This window comes from Hippichthys cyanospilos, chromosome 20, assembly GCF_059441005.1.
Source record: "Hippichthys cyanospilos isolate Australia breed blue-spotted pipefish chromosome 20, RoL_Hcya_1.0, whole genome shotgun sequence".
NCBI classification, from domain to species: domain Eukaryota; kingdom Metazoa; phylum Chordata; class Actinopteri; order Syngnathiformes; family Syngnathidae; genus Hippichthys; species Hippichthys cyanospilos.
Genome location: NC_142388.1, coordinates 8652719 through 8679322, shown reverse-complemented (window position 1 = coordinate 8679322; position 26604 = coordinate 8652719). Strand labels below are relative to the sequence as shown.

At 42.4% G+C, this 26604-nt stretch overlaps 2 protein-coding genes and 1 long non-coding RNA gene across 5 annotated transcripts; 1 reads left to right on the top strand and 2 right to left on the bottom strand.

Moving 5' to 3' along the window:
- Positions 1-4942: 4942 nt before the first annotated feature.
- LOC148407229 (synaptotagmin-14-like) lies at positions 4943-11938 on the top strand. Of its 2 annotated transcripts, none has more exons than XM_088403106.1 (7): positions 4943-5804; positions 6327-6464; positions 6695-6930; positions 7008-7445; positions 8342-8522; positions 8643-8699; positions 9417-11938. In XM_088403106.1, exons 1-7 carry the CDS (start codon positions 4943-4945, stop codon positions 9746-9748), a joined length of 2244 nt encoding a protein of 747 aa, XP_088259232.1. In that variant the 3' UTR covers positions 9749-11938. The 2 variants fall into 2 exon arrangements, with proteins under 2 accessions (XP_088259232.1, XP_088259231.1); XM_088403105.1 differs by having other exon boundaries at positions 6692-6930.
- On the bottom strand, positions 8118-11344 carry LOC148407230 (uncharacterized). The gene is made up of 3 exons (XR_015863782.1): positions 11054-11344; positions 9425-9666; positions 8118-8707 (listed from the first exon to the last, which is right to left on the bottom strand). It is a non-coding gene; the product is annotated as an uncharacterized LOC148407230 (long non-coding RNA).
- extl3 (exostosin-like glycosyltransferase 3) lies at positions 11413-26574 on the bottom strand. 2 transcript variants are annotated; one of them, XM_088403104.1, is made up of 7 exons: positions 26390-26574; positions 17994-18398; positions 15827-17817; positions 15227-15354; positions 14557-14701; positions 14347-14475; positions 11413-13866 (listed from the first exon to the last, which is right to left on the bottom strand). In XM_088403104.1, exons 3-7 carry the CDS (start codon positions 17768-17770, stop codon positions 13657-13659), a joined length of 2556 nt encoding a protein of 851 aa, XP_088259230.1. In that variant the 5' UTR covers positions 17771-17817; positions 17994-18398; positions 26390-26574; the 3' UTR covers positions 11413-13656. The 2 variants fall into 2 exon arrangements, with proteins under 2 accessions (XP_088259230.1, XP_088259229.1); XM_088403103.1 differs by having other exon boundaries at positions 15827-18398.
- Positions 26575-26604: the final 30 nt, after the last annotated feature.

Genomic DNA, 26604 nt, shown 5'->3' with positions numbered 1-26604 from the left:
CATTTGTCATATTGCACAATAACACCGTGTGTGTGCTTCTCCCGCATGAATGACCGTGTTTACGAGAAGACGAGCTCTCTCTCACACACTCTCCCTCCCCTCCCCTCCCCTCCCTCACATTTGGTAGAATCCGGGACGGAACATCATGGCGGTGGACGGTAAGCGATCGTTCTCAGGTGTTCTGCCGGGGGGTGGTGATGGGGGCGTGGTGCAAAGGACTCTCGCGAAACTTTGCCGCAGGGCACAGCCACGTACGTCCTCGTTTGGCGCAATATCAATGGCGTTTTGAAAACGGTATTAGGTGTTTGTGGGATAGATGGTGGTGTTCGTGGGGAGCTGCATGGTATCTGATGAACGTTACAATCCCATCACGGGATGCGCTCGTGCTGGTCAAGTCGAAGGGATGCTGCGTTCAAGTGGTCCCAGTCACGTTTTCCGCAAAGCCGGAGGAAGACGCACTTGAACGACGATTAATATTCATTCATTTTTATAGACTTGTGCCGCAGTTCACGCGGGTTCAGGCGTGCTCTACTGTAATGTCGCGTGCAGAACACTTTTGATTTGCTTGGGACTAGGATGAATGTTGCCATCATGTAAATTCTAGATGCTAAAGACGTGACCCACGTGTTAAATTCACGGACTCCTTCAAAAAAGAGGGAAATGACAACAAGGATGAGAGTGGCACGTGTCATTGTCCCGCTGTGGACATTGTGTCACGTGACGTGTGCAGCATGGATGTTTACAATTTGTATTTATATATATATATATATATATATATATATATATATATATATATATATATATATATATATATATATATATATATATATATATATATATATATATATATATATATATATATATACTACTGCTGTTTTGGTTAGCAACAAAGTTCAATTGGACTCTACCCTTAAATAAATAATAATGTTGTATGAACAATGATGCTATCCGAAGCAGTGACTCTTAGAACTTCAGTTTTTTATTTTTTGAGGCATATCCTTGGAGTGATAAATGCAATCGTTGACTTTTGAAGTATAGTCTACGTAATATGCTTTACATCCATACGTAATGTAAACATATTACATTACATTTAATAAGGAGCAAGGAAATCATTTACAACATGCAGCACGTCTCAGAGCTTTAATTCATCTGTTGACGTGCTTCAGTACTGCTGTTTTGGGTAGCAACAAATGGGGTCAGCAGTTAATTTCCGAGTGAGGGATAGTGCCAGTAACTACCCATAATCTTTTGATGGGAAAAGAGGCTTGTTTTGATGTTAAGTGTATCGATAAACATCAATGCCACCTGAACTACTAATCTTTATTAACTATAAAATACTTGCTTTGCTTGACTCCATATCCCAAATGCAAAATGCTGCTATATACTGTATATTAAATTAAGCAATATTCTACTCCCAGCTTTCATTGCAATAGCACATTGAAAATAGACATAAATTTAATAATTCTATCAAATTATAGTTGATTGAAGCAGAGTGGGTCCGCAGCGGTGTCAGTTTTCATCAGTGGCTAATCATCTTCACAAAATTTAATTTCAAATCCACTTTGTAATACTCACAAGCCTGCATAAAAATGCTTTCCCTCCTCTGTTAGTCCCTCGCATAAAACGTGCGACTTAAAAGCCGAGCTCTGCGTTTTGCTGATTGCGACACTTTTTTTGGCGGTGGCAAGATTTGGGCTCGGGGATGAATTGCCTGCAGAGAGTTTTAACTGATTGGGCTTGAGTGCATCTGTCAAGTGCGAAACAGAAAATAAATCAGCTTCTATTTGGGCCTCATTTGTTCTCATTCATCTTTTCACAACACTTCCACTGCATGTGAGGTTGTGAGCTGATGGTTCTGGTAGGGGTTTGGGGATGCTTTATCTCGTGTGAACACAAAGCGACCTTTTAAGCCCTCACAGCACTTTCCATGACCTAAACATTTTTAAAAGTGTTTAGAGTCTGATCACGACTCTTAAAAGCAGCAACCTTACCACTGTCAAGTGGGAATGCAGATAAAAATGTACCTCTTCTTGCGGCTAGAGGGGGCTATTGTGCCTGTGTGCTCATAGAGGTTCTTTACGCAGATTTTTGCATTCACATTTAGGGATGTTGTTAATAATGATTAGCAAGTAATTAAACGCAAGAGTGATATTCCTGCGACTGTAATTCTATTTTTCATCTTCTCTCACCAGGAAGTGGGAGGAACTGCGGTGTTCACGAGCTCATCTGCGCACGTCGAGGTAATGCCAAGTAAGCGTTGCTGTGTGTCTATGTTTCATTAGTGTTAGCACACTTTTGATTTTAGACTGTTCCCCTGACGTGTTGCTGAATTATGGATTAGTTCGTATCAAGTTTAAGTTCACTTCAGCAAAAGAAGGCGGCAACGTGTTCATGATTTATTTAGAGTGGAGGTTTTGTATCTGAGGGCCATGTGTAAGCAACCATGACCTTTCTTTTAAACATGCATGTCTTACTTTCCTGTGCACTTGAAGATGATAATGAAACGTTAGAAAATGCATGTTATCACATAAACACATTTTGCATAAAATGAGAAAAAGTCTACAAGGTTTACGAGAGTAAATTTCCGAGCACATGAATTCAAAACGCCTCCTTTATTGGCCTTAAGCCTTTTTCCATTCGTTACATATTTAACTCATTAATTTGCCTACAATTTCCAGACCCTACTTTATCCTTACATTTGAAATAAATAAATTAATAAATATCTCTGTAAAGACGTAGAAATACGTCTTTGGAATTGAATGAGTTAATTTCAAGGAAATGCTGTACTGGAACAGATTGATCTTTCTTAAAAATTATCTGATAATGTTTTATTGTAAAAGCTTGTGAATCAAAAATAAATGCCATTACCTGAAAATGGCAAATGTTTTGCAGATCTCACATGTGGGGAATTTTTACATTCAGTCATTAAAAATTATATCACTAATGACAATATGCACCTGTGTTAAACTTAACAAAATAAAAGCATTGCAAAGGAGTCACTACAAAACAACTGAGTAATAAATTGCTTCTTGTTTCAATTAATTTGCTCTTAATTTGAAAAGAAAATGTACTACTTAGGATAAGGCAATAAAAAGCATATATATATATCATGTGTTACTCCAGGGGTACTTCTGCCATTGTTTTTGAAAAATATTGTTGTTTATTTCAAAGGAAACGCTTAGTAGTTTCTAAGGTTAGCTTCCCGCATCTCCACTTTTCAGCAGTCGAGAGGTCAGCTTACTTCAGGGATTTAAATTATTCAGCCATTGTTGACATTTGCAGAGCGTTGCCATACACGATACGGCTACAAGCTCGCGACATGGTTACTTTATGTTTTCTTTTATAGATAGCAGCGAGTTCGAGCATTTCCAAATAGAACTTTTTTGTTTCTTTTACTATCTAGTGTAGCAGACTGAAGGCGTTTTTTTTTGTAAATTGTGACTTGAAAGAGGATATTCCGATGGTAAGACGACTGCATTAGAGGCTTCTTTTATCTTTTTAACCTTGCATCACGTGCGCTGTTCACACCTCTTGCCAGCCTCCTTTGTTCTCTACTTTTTGACTTGCAGATAAACAAATGTTCCATGCAGGGTTGAAAGAAGTTTTGTCAGTGTTGATATGGAACGACTTGCTTGTTGTGACTGGCTCCGAAATTGCATTGCTGAATAAACAGTTGGGCAAAATATTTCAAGAGAAATGACACTATGAAATGTGGATTCAATGATTGGTGATGCAGTTTGGCGAGCTAGTGCTATGGAAAATGGACGGACGTTAAAAAATACATTTTCTCCTCCTTGAATTGTATTCACCTCTGTCTGACTTTGGACTAAAAGTATAAGAGAAGCAGGCTGATTAACCAAGGCGTACTGTGGCGCTAGTGAGTGCAGTATTGCTCATAAAAATAGCACAGGCATGATTGCATGCACCATGACTGGCCTACATACAGAGCCGCTTGCGCCTTGAAAGTGCTGCGGCAGTCCCGACTAGCACGTTTCACTTTATTATTAACATCTTACTCATAAAGCCCTCAAATAAACTGTACCTTTTTTTCCTTCACATTTCTCCTTGTGCTTATCTCTCCCTCAGTGTCTCCTGAGCTCCTGGGTGTCCTGTCATCCATCGCTGCCTTCATGGCATTGATGGCTCTGTTTTTTCTTTACCTCAGCAACAAACTGTCAGTGGACACTCCGGACACAGTGCAGCATCTCAGTGCTTATCAGAACAACACAGGTAACACACAGCAATGTTTGTGCCACAAAGGCTGCGTTCGGAAATTCTAAGCACGGTTGTTTGATGGATTTTTACTGCGGTAGGACGGATGATGAATCGATATCCAGTTGCTGCTTTCCTCACTATCTCGTGTAGTTCATCCTAAAGGTCTTTTGAGGGAAAACCTCACGGCGAACAGAAAATTGGCATATTGTGAAGAATCCCTCGAAAAAAGAAGCAAAATGCCTGCTTCGTGCTTCGTGCTTTTCATTTTCACTTCACATTTTCACTAAAAAGACATGTTTTTTTTCTTCGTATTTAATCAGGCCTAATCACATCTTTTTCAAGGGATCAGATTCACAAATATCTTATTCAATACAAATTTTTTAGAAGCATCTTTATATAAAATCTGCCAGGATCCAACTACGTGTCTTGTAGGAGTGCCCGTCTCCCTCATGAAACTCAGACACGCAGGTCAGGTTGACATGAGGAGGAAATATATATATATATATATATATATATATATATATATATATATATATATATATGAATATATTACTACGTTTAGGGCTGCATCGAATTTTTTTCATTTGAATTACCTTTACTTAAGTGTACATGAGAGGTGGCTGTGGTGTGTTCCGTGTTACCGCCCCCACCACCTGCTAACAACCACTTGTCCATGTCAGTGCCCGTGATGAACTAACCTGGCAATCTCCTGGACCCTTGTGGCGAGATGGCCTTCTTCAAGAGTTTTCAGCAGAACCTCCCATCCGTCAACATTTCTTCCATCTTGGACTCGGTCAGCAGCAAAGTGGACAACTTGGCCAACGCCGTCAGCGACGTTACCTACGCCGTCAGCGACCAGCTGACCGAGCAGGTTAACACTATCATCAACAAGGTCCAGGAAGAGGAGGACGGAGACCAGGACTCGTCGCAGATGTCCACCAACGGGAATAGGAGCGTCTGGCTGGAGACGACAAGTTCAAGCTCAAAAAATAACCAAAGTAGCGACGGGCCCGAGGCGGATTATGGACAAGGCAAGCTGGAGTGGGAATGGAGAGACGGATGCTGGCGGGTGAAGAAGACAGAAGCGGAGTTAGCAGAGGAAGAGAGGAGGAGGAAGGAGGAGAAAGAATTGCTGGAGGAGAGGGAGCAGAGGAGGAAGGAAAGGAGGGAGAAGCGCTTGGAGAAGGCCGCCGCCGTTGCTGCGAGCAATCAGGAGCCTTCCCAAGAGGGACAAGAAGAGGACACAGAAGCTGATGAAATCCAAAACACAGGCAATGAAGCCCGTCAAGACAAAGACACAACTCAACCTTGTGGACACGAAGAATGCGATGAATCTCCTCCATCATCCGTTCCTGAAAGCGAGAGAAGGTTATCTGAACAGACGGAGGAAAACAACAAGCAAGATGAGGAGGACAGACGAAGCCATGACAGAGAAGGTGACGATGAGGCCATGCCGGATGTCTCCAGAACTAAAAGGAAAAAGAAAAAGTTGGATAAAAACAAGGAGAAAGCAGCTAAGAGCGCAGAGAAAGAGGCAAAAAAGAAAGAGAAAGACAAGAAGCGCAGGAAGAAAGAAAAAAGCAAACAAGGTTAGATGGTGTGCTGCTTGGATGATTTCACCCTTTGAATTCACTTTCTTCAACCGGACTTGGTCACACCACTTATTTTCTTGTTGCTGTTCTTTCTTTTTGAGGGACAACAAGGCTTTCTCTGCCGGCGTTAACTATTTTCATTGTGTTTCTCCTGGCTGTAATATTTTAAATGTGTTAGATTTTTTTTTTTTGTCCAAGCAGATTTCAGCTCTATAATGGGTTGCTGTGAATCTAGTCTGCTCAAGGCCTTCAGAATCAATAGTGCTGCTTGGTTTAACGCAGTCCTTCTCAAAGGGGGAATAGGCTTTGCGTTTGCTTTGTAAAGTGTAATTGCACATTTACGACACCAGGTGGTACAATGGCACGCTCATTTTCAAAGTCTAGAAAATGATGTGACCGGTCACATGATTGGTACCTGGATATCCCTAACGTGATCTAATGAATTTTATAACAGAATTATTTTTCATGGACGGTTAATACGTTTTAAAGCAAATTTTTCTTGCCTGTGTGTTCTATTAGAAGTGGTTTTGACAGACAGCGAGGAGGACAAAGACCCAGAGCCTATGATCCAGGCCAGTGTGACCACAATATGCAGCAGCGCATACAAGGAGCCAACAGAACAGGAAGGCTACAGCAGTGAGGCTTCCAGTGACCATGGTGAGTGCGCCTTTACATTTTTGCTGACTTTTGAGTGTTTTTGACAGCAAAACTTGAAAGGAAACCATTATATACTGTCGCTAGGCAAACTACAGTTGCACCCTCTTATTCTGTGGTTTTGCATTATTTAAAAATGTCCTGATTTGAAAACGAATTAAAAAAAAACATAAGAATAAGAAAAACCAATCTCACCTCACTTTGCCATCTGTCTGCGTTGGTCATGAAAGCAGCCAGCAGCATCCAAAAGATAAAAGAAGCGCCTTCGCTCACCGAGGGCCAGCCACCTCCCTATCAGGACCGGGTCTCGGCGGCCCGCATGTCGTCTTCCCGCCCCCAAGTCCGTCGGGGGTCGTCCCCTCAACGGTGCTCCAGTGAGGCTAGCGCGGACCAGGACACGGAGAGCTACCTCAACAAAGGCTGCGAGGAGGACATACCCAGCGACAGCACCGCCGTGGTGGGGCCCGAGGTGAAAAGGTCACTCATTCCCCTTTTAACTTTCACACTCGCTAATCGCTCGACTCCATCCTGAACGTACATTTTTAGGACAGCTCCGGTCCGTTGCTCCCTTCAGTCTACGAGCCGGAGCCCCTGGCAAAATACGGCACGCTGGATGTGGCCTTTGAGTACGACTCCAACGAGCAGTGGCTGGCCGTCACGGTCACGGCGGCCACGGACATCCCCGCCCTCAAACAGACGGGCAACATCTCGTGGCAGGTCCACCTCGTCCTGCTGCCCACCAAGAAGCAGCGTGCCAAGACGGGCGTCCAGAAGGGCCCGTGTCCCGTCTTCACCGAGACCTTTAAGTTCTCCAGAGTGGAACAGGAGGCGTTGAGTGACTGTGCCGTTCGATTTCGCCTGTACAGCATCAGAAGGATGAAAAAAGAAAAAGTCCTGGGTGAGAAGGTGTTCCACCTCACCAAGCTCAACCTGCAGGGGAAAATCGCTCTGCCGGTCACCCTGGAACCTGGCTCCGAACTTACAGTGAGAACTTTTCATCAGTTTTTAGATAGTATTCACGGACGGCGTGCGATCTCCCGTGTCGACGCCATGGCTTGAGGCTGGCGTAAGGGTTTTTCCAGCACTAATAGAGCCAGCCGATATTTTACAGTACATTTTACAGTACAGGTGTCAAACTCAAGGCCCAGGGGCAAAATCCGGCCCGCCAAATCATTTTATGTGGTACGCGATATGCTCATTATGACTAAAATATCAATCTTGCAAGTTGTCTTCAAATTTAAAACAGTTTTGGGGACAAAACGACAATCATTTTTTGTTACCAATCCCTCTTTGGAAGAGTTTTTACTGGCCTCTGATCTCATAACTACGTAAATCTGTGACGATGTTGAAAATTGATTTGACCTCACAGTGGCCCTCCGTCAGAAACTAGAGGTACAATTTGGCCCCTGATTAAATTGGGGTTGACACTTCTGAATTAAACTCTTCAGTTCTTAATCATGCCATTATATTGTTGAAGTTCTAAACTTAGCCTAAATAAAAAACAAAACAAAGTCATTAAGATCAAAGCACGACACTGAAACGGGATTTGAAAATACGTAATAAACTTTGTTCAAATAGTATTGAACGATACCGAAAATTGACATCATTGAAGCTATAGCATGGCATGCAATCAAATGTTTCCTGTGCACGTACACTAAAAAGGGATCGTGTGAGGGATCCACAAGAAACCCAAATGAATCCCATAAATATGTATAAATCTTTGAAACTAACTCACATTGACTTTAAAGAATCATCCTGTGGATACTTGGATCGATCTGCATAGCACTAAATCATAAAAATCATTTGTGCAGTGACATTAGAGACGAAGGGCTCTCAGGTTGTTTTCCACGACATCTGACGAGCTTCCATATTTTCCTCAGGGTTGCGGCTCGATGGTGAGCATGTCTCGCAGCGCGGGGGCTGTGTCCTATCGCTCCACCGAGGACTCTTCCTCGCCGGAGATTCTCCTGGGTCTCGTGTACAACTCAGCCACGGGACATCTGTCCGCCGAGGTGATCCAGGGAAGCCACTTTAAAAGTTCGGCCTCCGATAAACCCGTCAGTGAGTAAAGCGGCTTGCCCGTGCTTGGATCCTTGGCGTGATGTTCTTTGAAGCTACTTGCTTGCCTCTGTGATGTTTTTCCCCTCTGACTTTCCTCCTTTCCAATCTTGTGTGCTGTAGATGGTCTGTTTTGTTGTATAAAGCATTTCGTTGGGGGACAACTTTATATCATGAGAGGTAAGAACCTATGTGGAAAATTACATAAGTTTGATGTCAACTGAAAAGAAACACTTTACAAAAATATGTAATACAGCATAAAAAATAAGTAGCAGTCATTTTGGAAATGGTTTACTATTGAAATCATTCAGCTGATCTACTAGAACTGAACAATTAATATTAATAACGCTAATAATAAAAAAATAATAATATTCATTCAAATCCATGATGTGGTAAAAAGTAAGTTTGAAGTCGCAAAGGCAGCAATTAAAAACAATATTTCAGTCGGCCTTCATACTTGATATTTTTTAGACCGCTGGCATTAGGGCAAAACCTCATCAGTTTCACTCAAAATTTGGTGAATCTTTGTTCTTAATGTATGCTATTTGCCAGTTCACATTTGTGGGTGTTATTAATTTGTTTTACAAATTATTAATCAATCAGATTTTGAAAATTGCTTGCTAAGGTTCACAATGCTAATGCTTGTGCAAAGTTGCCATTTTTGGGGTCTCCCAAAAAGTGATTTGTTTTTATTGTCAAATAACTTCAATGCTGAAGCTGTAATTTCATTTTAGATATTCCATATAACATGAAAAGGAGTGATAAAGGCATAGATTTGTCCTCATTATGCGCCATTGAATAAACTGTTTCAGTGAAAGCACTTTGCTGCAGTGCGAAGCTCGCCGCCATACTCACTTTCCACCACATGGTGGCCCTCTCCCAACATCCTCCTTGCAGACACTTACGTGACGGTGACCATGCTGGACTCCAAGGGGAAGGAGATGTCCAAGTTCAAGACGGCGGTGTGCCGCGGGCAGCCTAGCCCCTCCTACAAGGAAACCTTCGTCTTCCAGGTGGCGCTCTTCCAGCTGTCCGACGTGTCGCTGGTGCTGTCCGTGTTCTGTCGCCGCAGCAGCATGAAGCCCCGGGAGCGCCTGGGCTGGGTCTCCTTGGGTCACAGCAGCACCGGCGAGGAGCAGCTGGCCCACTGGACCGAGATGAGGGAAGCTGAGGGTCAGCAGGTGTGTCACTGGCACACGCTCACCGACACGAAGGACCTGATTTACTGAAAGATTATACGAGTGGAAAGGCCGGGGCGCAAACCAGGTTGCTCACGCAAACAGATGTGGAAGCCCGGCTACTAATCCGAGGTGCCCGAGAATGGCATGCCAAATATGCAAAATGGCGGCACGTTCCATTTGGCGTCTTCTGGAATGAGTAGTCCTTTTTTTTTTTTCATTTACTCAATATGCGCAATGTCATTTACAGTATCAGACCTGAGACAGATTGCGTGTCTGAAAGTCTGGTCTAAATCTGCACAGCTGTGCGTGAGTGAAAAGCCAATCCAAATCCCACCCCCATACACAAATGAATGCCAAATAAGAAACAAGTCTTCATTTTGGGGTCAGTTTTTACATGGTTTCAACTTTTCATCCATGGCAACATTGAATTGCCAATGACAAACGTTATCATAACGTTTTGCCTTGGCAGCAATGGCACCAGTCACAAGAAGGAGTCATGCCATCCATTAACCATTGACCAAAATCATGTCAACTTTGCATTTCTCCTTTTCTATATTAAAAATCTCGAGTACCCCCTGAAGTTCCTTCAAGTAGCCGATTTTGAGGTGTAAATCATTCATTAAAATATCCACAAAAATCTGTTAGCGTGAGCATCCGAATTAGCGCCTGCTATTTGGGTAAATCAGGCTCGTATTGTCGAAATAGTTGTAGCACCCCATGGAAGAAACGATGTTGTCGGGTGACGCTTCCAGTTGAGACTTTTTAGGTGAAAGTCTTGAAATCCTGAAGCCGCCATGAGGAAGTGACTATTTTTTACAGCGAGTATAAAAATGGAACACACCCCTTGTTAAAAGACAGGATTCGAGAGAAGAACGCACTAATAGGTGTTACCGGGATTTTATGATTATTAATTTCCATTCACCCGCTTGAAAAGGGATTTGAACGATTCAGTGTAGAAACAAACTTGTATTTTAACAGGGCCGTATGTTCCTTTTCAATAATCCACCATCATGCCTGCAGTAATTTGCATGCAACCTGCAGCAACAGTTTACAATGTGAAGAGCCTCTCCACGCGGCATAAGACATTTTTTTTTCCCTGCCGGAACCTTTCGGACCAAAGTGCTCGGGGCGGGTGGGCTCCTCCTCTGTCAGCCACCAGCATAGCAGACACTTCACGGGTCAGCCATTGACAAGCAAAAACACATTAACTGTTTAAAAAAAAACGCCTATACGACATGCTGCAAAACTATGCTAACAAGCTGTGCTTTTTTGTACAGTTTTTTGACTGTACGTTATGCAAGATCACCCTTTTTTAACGTCAAGAAGTTTACTATGATAAAAAAAGGAGCATACCATGTTCCTGCAGTCTTCCTAAAGAATAGGGCGCAGCAGCGCGTCTTCTCGTGTCAAAAACACACTGAGCCTCTTTCATCAGTCAGCCTTCTGACAAGTGGGCTGAGTCCATTCATGCACAAAAGCTGCACTTTCTGCGGAAACGCATGCAAACTGCAACGTGGGCGGCTTCGTCTTCCTATTCCAAGATAACTGCGTTTCCATGGTGAGGAAGGACGCGGGAATAAAGTGGAACTTGCAAAGTCGGACTAAAATTCAGTTTCCGCTATAGCAGAAAAATCTTTTCTTAATTCCATTTATCAATTAGACCGAACGGAAACCAGATGACTCTTGTTTAAATGAAGACATTAGTCAAGATGTTGTTAGTTTTTTTTTTTTTTTTTTTTTAATATCCATTCACCTGTCTCCTGCTGGTTGATAACAATGAGCCTCTTTCAACGCACTCGAGGACGGAACTCACTCGGTGCACCTTGCAGAATCATTGCAACATTCCACAAAAAAATGTGCTCCCCCGAGCCATGGAAAACCAGCTGTGCCACAAACCCCCACCCAGCGTGGGCGTGTTAAAAAATACCAGCTGAACCGTTTAGTGCCTCAAATGGGGTTATAGAGTTTGTAAGGTCTTCAGTTAAACGGGCAGAGAGGCGGAGCAAGCATTCAGAACGGAATATTATGCTTGGAACAGTTAAGGAAAAACTGCCTCCTTAATTTATTATTACATTTACGATTAAATCGTTTGGATACAAGAACGCAAGAGGAAAATGGCACAAGCTAGTTTTCCTTGGCCCTCCATTTTTGCAATCAAACTCCAATATCTGTCAATTTATTGCATGTCATTAAAAAAAAAAAGTCCATGATGTATTCAATAAATATACAGGAACCATAGACTCGAGCATGTGTTTTTTTTTTCTTTTTTTTTTAAAAGCGCCCCGAAATAATGACGTGAGCTAGTCTGTTTTCTTACTTTGGAAACATAAACATGATGCTCAGAAGGATCACGTCGCTTGCGGGCGTACCGGACTGCATCGTTCGTACCTGTTTGGCAAAGAAAACATTCATGGAGCAATTACTTGTTTAAAAAATAAAAGTGAAACCAATATGGCGACACTGTAAAGTGACATTTACACATTTGTGTCTGGGAGAGTTCTGTACAAGTGGGACATATCGAAAAGCGGTAAAGCCAGGACACTACAGCATACGGTACTGTAGTGCACCTACGTTACTTAACCTTAATCCTAATAATTTTACGTCACCAAGATAATTAAAAAAAAAGGGGGGTTGCATTTGGCAGCTGATCTTGTGCTTGTCACAAAAAAAGACAATGCAACTAGACATAGTTCCAAATTACAAAAGAGCATTAGGGCTACACTGAGGACAAACTATTAAAGATAGTTTTTTTGCGTACGGAAAATGTATCACAAAGTTGGAGTTGGTCTAAAGGGTTCAATACTAGTTTATACTGATTGCAACTTGGTGATCGAAAACTAGGTCGTAAACTCGCGTCCGGTGGACTGGTGGATATATGATTGGGATGGAGACTAAAGTCTCCAATTAGGACACAAAAAGTCATCACGTTTTTCATTTAAATAATATTGTCTTTTCATGTTACAAATTTACATGTAATAGTTTGACAATTCTCTTTTCTTTCCAGTGTGGCACCCATTAAGACTCAATCAAAAGGAAATATTCCGGTAAACTGGACAAAAATGGCGCTAGTTTACCTTTCACCCCTGCGCCACGAGAAAAAGTTTGTAGATTGGTTTATCATTTATTTTTACTGTAAAAAATTATAACTTTTGAAAATATCTTCCGTGAAGCAGTTTTGAGTTCCCAATAACAAAAAGTTGCTGTTTTTTTTTTTTTTTTAAAGAGACTTCCAATTTTAAATGACTAAAACTGTTCACAACTTTTTTTTTAATATTTCGACTTTTTAAAATTCTTGTACCTTTTGTCTTTTCAGTGTGGCCCTAATACTCATTTATGTGGGAAAAAAAGTACTTTAAAAAGCAGGCCACGACTGCGGTACCTGGACACACACACACACACACGAACACACATATACACGTATACACACCCACACACGACAAAACGGTTGTCAGCTGGTTTCCATGACAAAATTGAGGCATTATGGTGACTTGCTGAACTCAATGTGATGGAGCCCAAACTTTCTGTCAAGGTCCTAAGTCCGATCTCTATGTGACGGAAACAATGTCCATTTGCGCATTATTGAAAGACATTTAAAAAAACAAGCTCAATAAAATACTTTTGACAATCAGTGCTTCTGTCATGTACATGTACTAGAAGTACAGTTCATTACTGTGAAACGAAACCAACCAGAGGCAACGAAGCTGCCTGTAGGTCAACTCCAGTGACCAAGTCGTTTCCATAGCGATGGAGGGTTTCTCCTCATTTCTGTACAACCGCTTTCAGGAGTAAAAAAAAAAAAAATCTGTAGTGGTTCACGATGAAGTATGATGAGAAGGATACGAAAAGAGCTAAATTGAGCCACTCAAAGGGCTTTTTCTCGAGCTTGGCAGTAGGGCCCCTTTTTTCGGCATCCCCTCAACTTGGTCATCGTTTCCTTTCGGCTCCTGGGGCCTCCGCTAAATGAATTTGAAGCATTTGGTCTTGTCGTGCGGCAGCCGCGTTTTAAAAAGTACCGAATCCACGCGGAACTGCGTGTACAGCAGCGGCATGTAGCCGTACACTTTGACAAAGAAGTTGATGCATTTGTGACGCTCGTGGAAATGCGAGTCATCGTGCGACAGCGCCTGAGGGCAACCGGGGCAGCGGAAGGTCCAGCGAGATGTTACCTGCATGGGGTGAAACAGAAGAGCTTAAGATTTAAGATGGCTGCAAGTCGCTGTCAAATGTTGAGAGGAACCTTGACCTCATTACCAGTCCCATCACCAAACCCGGAGCTAAATGGACTTTTATTATTTATATATCAATTGTCCCCAAGCAAATGAATTTAAATAACAAGAATCCTCCTAAATCCCCTTTTTAATTTCAACAATTGTTCAGGATTATTTTGAGCATGTAAATTGACTTAAATTTAACTTGGGATCATGCGAAGTGCTTCTTGTGTGATATCATTGTTTAAGTGCTAACAACGCTAACGTCAGATGTGACAGCCCCAAGTGCTGTATTACATATGTGTTTTTTTGTGAATGTCAATACGAGTTTTATAATACTGGAAACACTTAAGATGCCAACCAGAATGGATTGTGTTTGACGTTGGAACTATATCTAAAGACGCAGGGCCTTTGGGATTCTTGCGCACTACCACTGACCTTGATCGGCGGTTTGCGGGTGATATGCGAGACCAGGAAGTTCATGGCGATGTCCTCACAGTTGATGTACTCATCCACCATGTCCCTGATGGCCTGGGGCATCACGTAAGAGTACAAGTAGGCATAGTACTATAAAGAAATACGGTAAGAGATACTGTGAGATAAATCCTGTGAAATGGGGTGACATTTTTCCTCCGGGTGTGGTCAAACCTTGTGGAAGAACGCCGCTCCGGTCAGGACCATGGAGAGCTCACAGGAGTAGTTGGAGTTGTAGAGCCAGGACTGATGGTTGATATCCCAGGCGTGATATCTCCCAGGGAAACCCACGATACGATCTCTGGCCTCTCGCCACACTCTGAGATAAGGAAAACAAAGTGAACTGAAAAAAAAAAACGCCGCAGGAAGACGGTGAAAGTCGGGTTGTTGAGACTTTGGCTAATGGTCGCTTTAAATCCAACCAACTTCACAGCAAGGAAGCAGAGCCCCGTATAGACATTTAAGGATCGCGGTACACAATGTTCACTGTGCTCAATTTTTAACACCTTCAGCGATCCTCTGCAAGATCCCTTGGCAGGCAGACGCTACAAATCGTTTCTTCTCCCAAGCTCGCGTATTGCTGGGGGCACATTCCAGAGTAATTCTGGAGCTCTCATTTTCCCCACAAATGACACCGTATACGCACACACCTACACATGTGTGTACGCGCAAGTCTGAACAAGCAATTACTGCAGTCAGTTGGAGATATCTTCAAGTCATAACATTCTTTCTGTATTTATCAGCATCGTCATGTTGAGCTTGAATTACAGAACTTGCAAACGCTATTAAGGAAAAAAAAACAAAACAGGAATTTGACAGTTTGAACTGAATGAAGATAACAGACCTGAACCCAAACATGATCTCATCGTGGCGCAGGTGGGCGTCGTCATCAATAGAAAGGATGGCCTCGGTCTCCACAACATCCCAGGGAAGGAAACGATTGTTGAGGCTGTTCTTCTCTGTGCGCACGACCTGCAGGGGAAAATAGCTTTCATGTTGAAAAGTCATCAACAAAGGGGGTCCTATTCACAATATTTATTTAGGCTAAAATTCTGAGGATTTGATTTTAGTGTCCAAATGCTAAATTAATTGACAACAAAAAAATTCTCAATTTATTATCATGACGTGCGGAGCTGCTAAAATGGACTAAACATTTTTGACCGGCAAACTAAGTCATATATAGTTATGTATTGTCTTTGCGAGTGGATTTAAACATATTTACAAATAAACTCTAATGTACTAGTGGGCTGAATGCTAAAAAAGAAAAGGGACTGTTTCTGATAATCCCACAGGGTAAAGCTTTACTCCAGTTTACTCCACTTGGGCAGCTCCACGCTTCCGTAATCATCGAGTAGTTGTCAATTAATTGTTGCATCTCTAATGAATTGTTGAGAGTGGCTCGACAAATTACGACGACTGGTTCGGTTGCTGGACGGCAACTCACCACAATGGGTAGCCCAATGTCAGGCCACAGCAGGTCATCGGAAGGAGGCTTGGGTGAATTCCACACAACCACAACCTTGTTGAGATACGGCAGTCCATTTAGCCTCTCCAAGGAGTTCATCAGCACTTCCTCCCTCTCGTATGTCAGCATGACCACAGTAAACTGTTCCCTGGGAACATTTCCGCCTAGAGACGCCTGGAACTCCTTCCCGGATCCTCCGGTGCCTCCGCCGATGGGCCTGAAACCTGTCCCTGAACCCAGGAATTTGGCTTCGGAGGGCAGAACCGGGTCCAGCGGAGTATGGGGAAATAGATGAAAAGGGCCGGGAGCACGGTTCCATGTTTGGTATATGTCCACAGCCGTGTACGTGAAATTACGGAGGAAGCGCGGGGAGGCATACGGCGGCTCCGTCTCTACAGGACCCAAATCGAGATCACCGTTGTCTGCCAAGTTAGCATCAGTCCCTGCTAGTTTACCAGCTTTATGGGGGATTTCTTGCGCAGGTTCTTCATTAATGGGAGCGGCGGGAACTTGAATCCTGGTGCGAATGTTGGCAAGTATAGTATTAAGAATGCTCTCTGACGTTGAAAAGTAGGTCTCCCATAGAAAGCGACCCTGCCGTCTCATAGCTAACATGTCATTATCTGATAGGCTGCGCAGCAGGAAATGGAGTTCCGTCACACGAGGCTTGGGGACCATAATGGCAGCTTCGCTCCATCGAATGAACTGGTGGTAGGGTAGCTTGAGGTGGTCCCCGAGCACCACGGGGATGGCCCCGACCTCAAGAGCCTCAAAAAGTCGCATTCCGCAGCCCGCTGAAGCAACCAACTGCCCGTCTCCCGGCGCGATCACCAGGGCGAAGGTGGACGCCTTAAGTACCTCCAGCCGGTCCTCTCGCTCTCCGCAAAGGGACCACTCGGTGGGCAAACTCGATTTGGGGTTTTTACAGGTGAACTCTATGAGCACGTGATCCAACTGACTATCCTGCACCGCTTTTAACGTGCCAATGATGCGATCGTCGTAGTCGGCCGGCGGATCGCCGTCCATCTCTTCCTCAAACGACTGAGGCGGAATCTCTCGCAGGCTGCTCCTCAGCGACTCAACCCTCTCCCCCTGGAAGGTGAAGAGGTATTTTCTTTTCACGGGTACCTGATGAGGCACTTGCAAAAAGTTGGGTTCCGAAAGGGCGTGAACCAGCGGCGATGCGACCACGTCAAATCCGTCTCGATACTGTTGCTCCGTGTAAGTGGACTGAACGATCGCCGCTCGCCCTGTGCTTACGTTATACAGGAAATTCTGCGTCATGGACTTTCTCGAAAGATGTACCAGCACGTGATTGTGTCCGTCCGATCTCCAGTAAGGAAGGGCCTTGAGTTGCTTCTCCAAATCCGAGGGATTCGGCGGGGGAGCGGCGGGAGACTCCACCAGCTCCCCGACCAATACCAGATACACGCAAGCAATGCTGGGGTTATTAGTGATATAAATATTATTTTTAACGGACATAGCGAAAGCCTGCTTAACCAGTGGATCAATATAATCCGCCCACGGATAGGAGCCCGTGTCATAAACGTAAACTGGAAATCCCGAAGTGAGGGGGCAACGGGCGTAGTCAAAGCAGGTGTGTAGGCGGCAAGATCGAGAAGATTTAGGCGGGGGTAGGCCCGGGTCTTCCTTGTCGGGAAGCAATCTGACAGGTAAGGACAGCTTGGGCTGATTTTGGGCCATGAGTTCTTTATAGGAATGCTCCGTCTGACTGATGACATTCTTGAGTTGCAGAAGGTCCTGCTTGGCACTGTCGATGCTCCGCTTACAGGCCTCGATGCGCAGGTTGAGCCTGGCGATCTCCCCGTTGAGCTCCTGCCTCTTGGCCTCCAGCTGCAGCAGCTCTTCGCTGACCGACTCGCGGATGCGGCACAGGTCTTGCACGTGTTTGGCCTCGCACATTTCGCCGCCGGGCCGGGGCCCGAAGATCCGCTTGTCGGGGCTCCCGGCTTCGTCGATGGTGGTGAGGTAGTAGTGGGCAATGAGCGGGAAGAAAACCAAAATGAAGAAAAGCATGAAGCTGAGCCACGTGAGACGCACGCGTCTCAACACCCATGTCTGACCGCCGCCCCCGAGTCCGCCACCGATGCGCTGCATTTTCAACTCAGTCTGCCCCTTTTCTCACCAAGAAATCACTGGAACGGGGTTCTGGAGCAGCCATTATTCGACCTTGTCGGGCAGAGTGGGCGGGAATTAGATCATCTCGGCTCAAGTCTTGTGATTGAAAAAAAAAAACAATAAAGTAACGTGCAGTCGCTCGTCGCCCGGGTCCCGGAGATATCGACTAAGAACCCAGCTTCCCCTGTAAAGTAATATGTGTGATAGCCTAAACAGGCTTAGGCCATTTTTACTTCCACTTCTTCCGAATCAAGTCAGGAAACAGTACCACTTCTGAGGAGGGGCACCCCTCAATGGGTGATGAGGGGTGAGCATGGTGGCTCAAAGAGAGGTAAAACCTGATGGCCAGGTTGCTTCCACAATGGGTCGAACCATTTTGACCCCTGGAACGTTTTCTTCTCACTCGGGGAATCTGAGGAACAACAGAAAAAAACAAATGAGTAGCAGCTTGGGTTATCTTTCTTGGGTACAAAGTTTATTTCTGGAGGGCTATAATTCTAATGTTCAAAATTCTGATGACTTTAGCGGGTTTGTTTTGATGAACCAAACATTGGTTTAAGGGCGCAACTAAAGATTTTGATAATTGAATAGTCTGTTGATTAGATAGTTGATAATCAATGAATTAGGTTTTCTTTCTTCTGTACCCCATCAGAAAATTTCATTGAGGTCTAAATAAATCTGAGAATAATTCCTGTCAAGGAGCTAAAATACTGAATGAACATTTAGACAATTATAGATTTCGCTTCTCAAATGAGGGTATGAGGGGGAAATTAGTGTTTGATTAAGTGTTGAACTGCTACACTGTTTTCTATTAAGGTTAGTTTTCAAATGCAGCATCTCAAGATAATTGGCACTGCTGTATTTACACTTTCAGCTCCAACACTAACTCGATGACTACAAAAATACCATTCATTGGACTGTATCAACAAACATTCAATCTGAAAAAAAAGTGAATATAGATCTTTTCCACCAGATCAAAATGGCATAAGGAAGGTAAAAGAAGCTAGCTGCTCATGCTAGCACTGCCCTCCAGCTCGCGGTTTCATATCATGTTGTTGACTCTGTTAGCTGGAAAATCTTCATGTTGCAATACTCTATTAGCAACAGCAGAGGAGTGACCTAGCTGTTACGACTGCTGGTTTTTTTTTATGGTTGGCTCACCAGAGGAACCGGTTGCTTTTGTTTGGAACTAGCAAGTGTGGCCATCTCAGCCCCAATTGATGAGCCATGCAGTCTCTTATCTTGCCATCATGTTCAGTGCATGCAGCATGTCTCTGTGGGTGTATTGTTTTTGCAACTTTCTTATCGGAACATATCCTCAAAAGAAGGAACTTTTTAAAAGAAACATCAAAAATCGATCATACGTTTCTTCTAATTGCCAAAAAGAAACGACTTCCGAGATGTTCAGCACCAAATATGTATGAGAATACAACAATAACATCTGTTTTACTTGCTCAGCGAATTGGTTTTGTTGCAGCTCGGTTCTGTTCTTCTCACGCATAGTTAACAAAAAATAAATAAATCACCAAAATAGTACCAACATTTAGTTCAGTATTGTAAGTGGAACTACTTATGCACAAGATATATAGTAGTCAATAATAAAGAATTCAAATAAAGTTCCATTCAATCAAAATGAACTAAATCACTGCTGTTGACGGCGATAGACGTCAAAGATCTATTTAAACTGAGCTGGCTGTGAAGGCGTTAAGAGTGCTAGTGAGAAACCAATCCCTTAAGTGAGATTTTAACAACTGATTGCAAATCTTAGGTTTCTGGTGTAGTTATTCCAAAAAGATGCTGACACGTGACGGTAAAAATGTTGCTTGCAATCCTGCTGCTCAGTCATGAGTGTGTGTCAAACAGAGACATGGTGATTACTTGTCGCATGAGTACAGTGACCCAAGGGTAATGGCAGGCAGATGCGGGCAAATGTTTCTGCTGCTCAGCCTAATCTGTGGCCTAAAACCATCTGCGAAACAGAAGAAAAATTCAAATCCCAATCCCTCTGGTTGTCGCATGCCCTACAGCAAAAATATCTTCTTACCTATTGGTTGGCTTGGACTTGTGCGGATCAATATTAATGCAACATTACCTACTGTACCAATGAGCTGTGAGGCAAATAATGATTTAACAAACTTGTGTTGTAGCAAATGACATTCACTTTCACCTTAAAGAGGAAGTCAACCCATACATGTTCTTTACATAATATGCTCTATTCGCCCCAATAAGACTAAACCATAAAACTATAAATACGGTTTTGTAACCACGCACGATGGGACAAAGCTTTACCATCCCGCCATTTTGAAACGAGTGAGGCCGACCTAGCACATCCTCGTGAGGAGACGCCGACCAATAGCAGACGAGCATTGTAGTGACGCGTTGCATGGAGGCAAGTTTGAGGGCAACAGAAAATAAGTGTAATTACCTAAAACGCCTGCAGAAGGAGACAAAACAACACAAAAACAGCCAACCCCCTAGGGTCATGACAGTTGTTTTTGTCGCAAAGCAACCCACAGCGACACACCCTGATGAAACAAGCTGAGGGATTCATAACTATATAAAACAAATATCATTGGCGGTTCAAGGAGAAGCTTAAGAAAAATCTGATTCTGATTAGTATAGTAATATGTTATGAATATAAAACAGAAATCCACCCTGAAAAAAATGCCTGACTGCATTTCATGCACAAAGCTGCAGCTCACGTTAGGCAAAAGTGGTGGAAGCATTTGAGTTACGCAAAGTATGAGTCAGTCAGCAATCTCAAAAGACAAACACTGCTTCCACTTTATCTGATAAACAAATGACAGAACTTTCAGTCACTACTCAAAAAATTCCTCTCATGACAGAAACGCAAGAGCAGGAATGTCACGTTTGAACTTTTTTTCCATGGTGTTTCATTACAATCATGAGCAAACTAACCCCATGTAAGGACAGCAGAGGAAGTAGCAGGTGAAAATGAGTGTGTGGCCTCTTGAGATGACAAGTTGAGAATATATATTTTTTTCCTTTCCTTGGAGCACTGTGTGAAAGAAATTGAGAGCAGAGTACGATTTGAGTTCTGAACGGAAAAATCTCAAAACTTGTATTTTTAACGAAACCTAGGAGATCGAGTTTGTGACTACAGCTTCAATGATTAATCGCCAACGCATTCGTTACCAAATTAACTGATAAGTATTTTTTGATAATTGTATTTTTAAGGAGACCTAGGAGATCGAGTTTGTGACTACATTGACATTGTTTTCCATCTCAGGTAGCGGCCATTTTGCCAATGAGTGGCGACTGAAAATAACATCATAGTTGCTTGAGTAAGAACCAATCATGGCTCACTGTTTTTTATTTTTATAGTTTAGGTGTGATATTCGCAAGCTGAGCCTTGATTAGTCATTACCCGAGCCCTGACCAACTGTGATTACTCTCAGTTGACTTCACTTGGCAAAATGGCTGCCCGTTAGGTGGATAAAAACAGTTGGATTTTTCTCCTTAATTCATATTCCAATCACATTATTTCAACATTATTTAGATTAGTGAGATTCCTGTTTCGCAAATGATGAGGCAACCATCCGGAAGCATACAGAGGTGACGTGGAGATGATTTTGTCTCTTTTTCGCGCTTCTTCAGTGAGGTAAAAATATTTTATGGCTCAGGAGTGATCCACAGACTGATTTAATGCCTCACCAAAAAAATAATACAACATGATAGATGGGCTATGGAGGTGACCTGCCTAAACAAGAAAATGTCATCTGCTGGTACTCCAAACGACCCTCGTGAATTTCTGTCCTTGCTGGCTCATTGCTCTTGCAGAATACCCTTGTCGTCATTAACTGTGATAGAGGATATGGAGACGGCCCGCTCACTCAGGAGAAAATATGGTGGCAGCTGCTGGAGAAGGGCGGAGTTACGAAGGACACCAGCGAAGGGGAGCAGCTGTCGAAGCCATGACTCAACACTTCAGATTTTGTCCCAACAGCCTTTAACAAATTATTCACAATCTTTGGGGGGTGCGAAGATTAGGAATAATAATTGTTTTTACGTCATATCTCAAGTGAAACAACTTGCTTTAAAAAAAAAAAAAATCACAGTGGTTGCCATGGAGATATTACAGTAATGGCCATTCAGCAGATTCTAGATTTGTTTTGACGGAAAACATTTGTCTTTTATCATTGTACAGTATTTCTTTTCTTTGTTAATAAGACTTCTCAGGCCATATGTTCGCAAGTAATGATTTTAAGACTTGATTAATCAGTCGATTATTTTGCTGATAAATCAATGAATCCAATTTTTGAATAACTAATTGGTTAATTTAGTGCTTAATTTGTGTAGTATCAGCCATTTTTAGACACCCCTTTATCTCAACACCTGAAAAAGAAGTAATATTAAGAATAAGTACCGAGGATTGATTGATTGTATACACACAAAAAAAATATAATACATATGTCTGTGGGAATCTATGAGTTAAATATGAGTGAGAGTGCTTGAACACTTAAGGGTGAATTTTCCTTCTGTAAATCCTTAAAAACTCGTTTGGAAACTATGCACTGTTACATATCGTCATAGCAATATCATACTGTTTCAATAAACAGTTTTGGTGATATTGTTTGTGCTTATAGTACCTATTTCTTTACCAAGCATTCTTTGGCCTTCTTTATATTATAACTTGAGTTTGAATCAATGGCTTAGTCCCAATCATATTTTCAGACAACACGCGTCAAGGGTAATAAGCATCACATGGTGGTTATTAAAACGGCTTGCTAATCGCGAGTAGGAGCAAATGCCACTGTTGTATTTCGGCTCTCACTAAATCATTCTACTCTTCATTGGTCTCGGTTAGCTTTTGCCCAAGGCTATTTCTGAAAAAATAAATGGTGTTATCTTGTCTCGGCAGTGGCGGTTTGTTGGGGAATCCTCTAGAGAGGCCGTGCCCGCCAATGAAACCAGACTAGAACGGATTGACTAAAGGACCGAAAACAGCTGCCAGAACCCCCGGAAGCCTCATCTTCCACGACACTGATGGATAGCGGGAGGGGAGCCAAGGTGATTAGTTCTTGACATGACAAGAGTGATGAACTGAATAGTTGTCGACTGGCTCTAACTTCACTTTGTTTCTCTGCCCGTTCTTTGGGTGCATGCGATTAGAGGGGAAAAAAAAAAAAGACGGCGATTGTTCTGAGCTGGTTCATCTGCTTCGAACTTTTTTGATCAGTGACTGATGGACTCACAGATCCTAAAGCACAGCTGGTTTTATGAATGCCATATTGACTCACTTATTATTTTTTTTAGTACTCCTTATGCGCAATTTCCTGAATCAATTACAGTGGACCCCCAGGGTTATTTTCCTTTTGCCATTTGCTGTGGACTGAAAACGACATCACACGCGCTAAAGAATTGCGATCATCAATGACCAAAGGCAGAAAACAGATGAGCCGTGATCATGTCGCCGAAGCCCTGAGCACGTGATCTCATTTTCAGTTCACAGCACCTGGGAAAAGGGGTTTTAAAGGTATAAATTGCAAGTGAAACAGAATTTGTTTTATCAAATTAATTATAGACAAAATATGACCTTTTTACTGCTGAAAACAACTTTGTTTGGCTTTTGATCTAGTTTACATGTGACTATGCTGTTAAAAGCATCCCTAAAGAAAAAAAATGACCTCACATTAAAAGGTATCAGCTGTCATGTTGTGCTTCTTGACCAACCGGCACAATGTCAAAGGTCAAACAAGCCACGCCGTTTTTCCTTTGGTTGTTTCAGCTCACGCACTATATGAAGTTACAACGGTTGACAACAGAAATAATCATAACAAAACAAACGGTTGCTGTTCTGACACAGAACAAGCTACCCAGAGAATCTCTGAAAACAGATGTTTGCTTAAACAGGAAGTGAGTTTCGCTACAATTGTGTGGTTTCTAGGGACAAGGCCATGCACAAAAGCGGCGGCTGCATTTGATGAATCAGTCAGAGTCGATGGCAGATGGCATCTCAAAAATCATTTCCCACCTTCCTGGGTGCAGCTCTTCTTTCTGCTAGAGCAGCTCACATTCTGGTTCTAAAATGCAGTGCCTGATGATGGAAAACCTGTGCAATATGACTTTTCGTTTTCCCCCCGACAATAACTGTGACTGCCGTGTTCTCATTCAGCTGTCGGTATTTTTCAACAGGCACAGACTTTTTTTTTTTTGCATGTTGAGGAAAGGATGGATCAAACTATATGCATAGAAATAACATTACAAATGTAGTTTTCAATGTTTTATAAATCACATGTGGATGGCACAGACAAGTCAAGTTTTTTTTGTCTTCATTCTAAATGCTTTGTGCTTGCTATTGGCTAATTCACCACAGGTACATGAATGAGAAAGGTTGAAAACCCTTGTTCTATGGAATTTGTAATATTCTTTTGAAACCAAATCTAATCATCGCTTGTAACTATAATGGAAGATAAAGACTGGATCGCTGAGGCCGGATGTTGCCATTGTTTTTCACTGTGAAGAGAGGGAGATCGATTTTGAACAAGCAATGTCAATCGTGACTTTGTGAAAAATCCATAGCACGTTTTACAGAGTCCGGTCTGAAATATTGAGTTTATAGCACTGAGTGAATTGAGCAGTTCAGGGAGTTCTTCACGAGAAAACTATTGCAGACATTTGATTGTTTACTTTCTTTCTTTTTTTTTTAAACTTGAGTGTTTACTTTGTTCGTGAATGTGACATTACATCAGAGTTCAGCAAAGTTTGAATAGAGACAAGAGGTCTGTTGTCGTTTCAGGTTCACCTTTACTCTTGAAAACTTCTTCATTTCAATTTCAACAGAAAAACAGTCAATCGACGTGCCGGGTGTCGCTACCTGGCTGACTGAGAATTGGCGCAGACACATTGCATCAGTATGAAAACACTCTCTGAGTCAAACAGGATCAGCAATTAGCAGAAGAGACACAAAAGCATGCAAATTCACAAGAACAGCAATTATCCTCAATAAATGATTTTAAAGTAATATGCAATCACTTAAACATTACACAAGCGGTGAGTTTTTCCAACTGAATGTGCAAGCACATGGTTTTTTAGCAAGCCAAGTTTTGGGGAACGTACCATATGGCTGAAGTTCCTGAACATGGCTTCTGTTGGTTTTACGTAAGTGTTCAGCTCCTGCGGAGGCTTGCTTTTTTTTTTTATTTTTTTTTTACAGACAGTAAAAACCCTTTCAAAAAGGCTACACCTCTCGACTTTTTTCATTCTGCCAAGGTCACGTTCACTCAATAGAGCCCAGTCACAATAGTGCCAAATGTGATCTCTGGAGATGCAGCAAAGCATACAAATGGAACATTATCATTGAGAAATGTAGTTCTATGACCATTCTCTTATTAATTGTGAGCATAAATCACTCCTCCAGAATCTTTGCCTCTAAGACGCGTCTTCTGGTGTCACAAAGCAAACTGAACATTTTTCAGCTCTACGGCACACAATGTCATACACCATGACATTCCATTCTTGAGCCCTTGTAGCACATATGAATGGGTTGATCAATGGTGCGCTGTGCGTTGCTAAGAGCAATGTGAAAAGGCCTTGAGACGCCTTGAGAAAGGGTGAACAAACTCGTGTTGCGAAAACATCTGAGACAGTTTGTGAGCACTTTCACTGGTTCACACAAGTGGTTGTGATACCACATTCTTTTAATAGTATTTAGTTGGGTATTTGTTTTTAAATCCCTTTTCACTGATTTCTACGTATAATGTATGTTAATATAAACATTGGTTAGCATATATATATATATATATATATATATATATATATATATATATATATATATATATATATATATATATATATATATGTGTGTGTGTGTGTGTGTGTATGGATGGACGGATGGATGGAGATAGATAGATAGATAGATAGATAGATAGATAGATAGATAGATAGATAGATAGATAGATAGATAGATAGATAGATAGATAGATAAATGGACTAGTATAACGTAATCGCAATACAGCAATCTTTCAAATATCTTAAATTGGTTCTTATGTTCGCCAGCGAAGAAATGCAAGTACTGCATTTTTTTCTTTAATGGAAATTTGTTGTGACTTAGTGGACTAAAGTAAGCATGCAAAAAGACGTAAAAATACTTAGTGTGCATCAGCACACCGATTCGGTTCTGTTGACGTATTCCTTTGGTCGAAACACTCACACGACTTTGCTGCATAATTCGAGCAGCCTTCCGTTGACCGAAATGTAACAGTACGCACAGGGGAATCTATAGACATTCAATATGCAGGGATAGGCATATAGTGGGATGCAAAGCATCAAGTCTTATCTAGCCACTGCAGCCCGCATGTTATAGCCAGCAACGGTCACAGACAGAATGTATGTTCTATCATTTTTGCTGGCCCAACAATGTTAGCTTCAATTGCTACTCACCCCTGTAAAATCCTCCGGGTTCAACGTAATTTCCAACAGAATGAACGACAGCCTTATGAATGTTTCCCAAAACGTAAATCCTCCCGTTGTGGTAATAAATTACGAACGAACGCAGATGACGGGGGTATGTGACGAGATCACGGCACCATAATTAAAATCTGCATCATTGGTGCTACCACCGCACAAACAGCGGCGATACTGTGCCGCTAAGCATT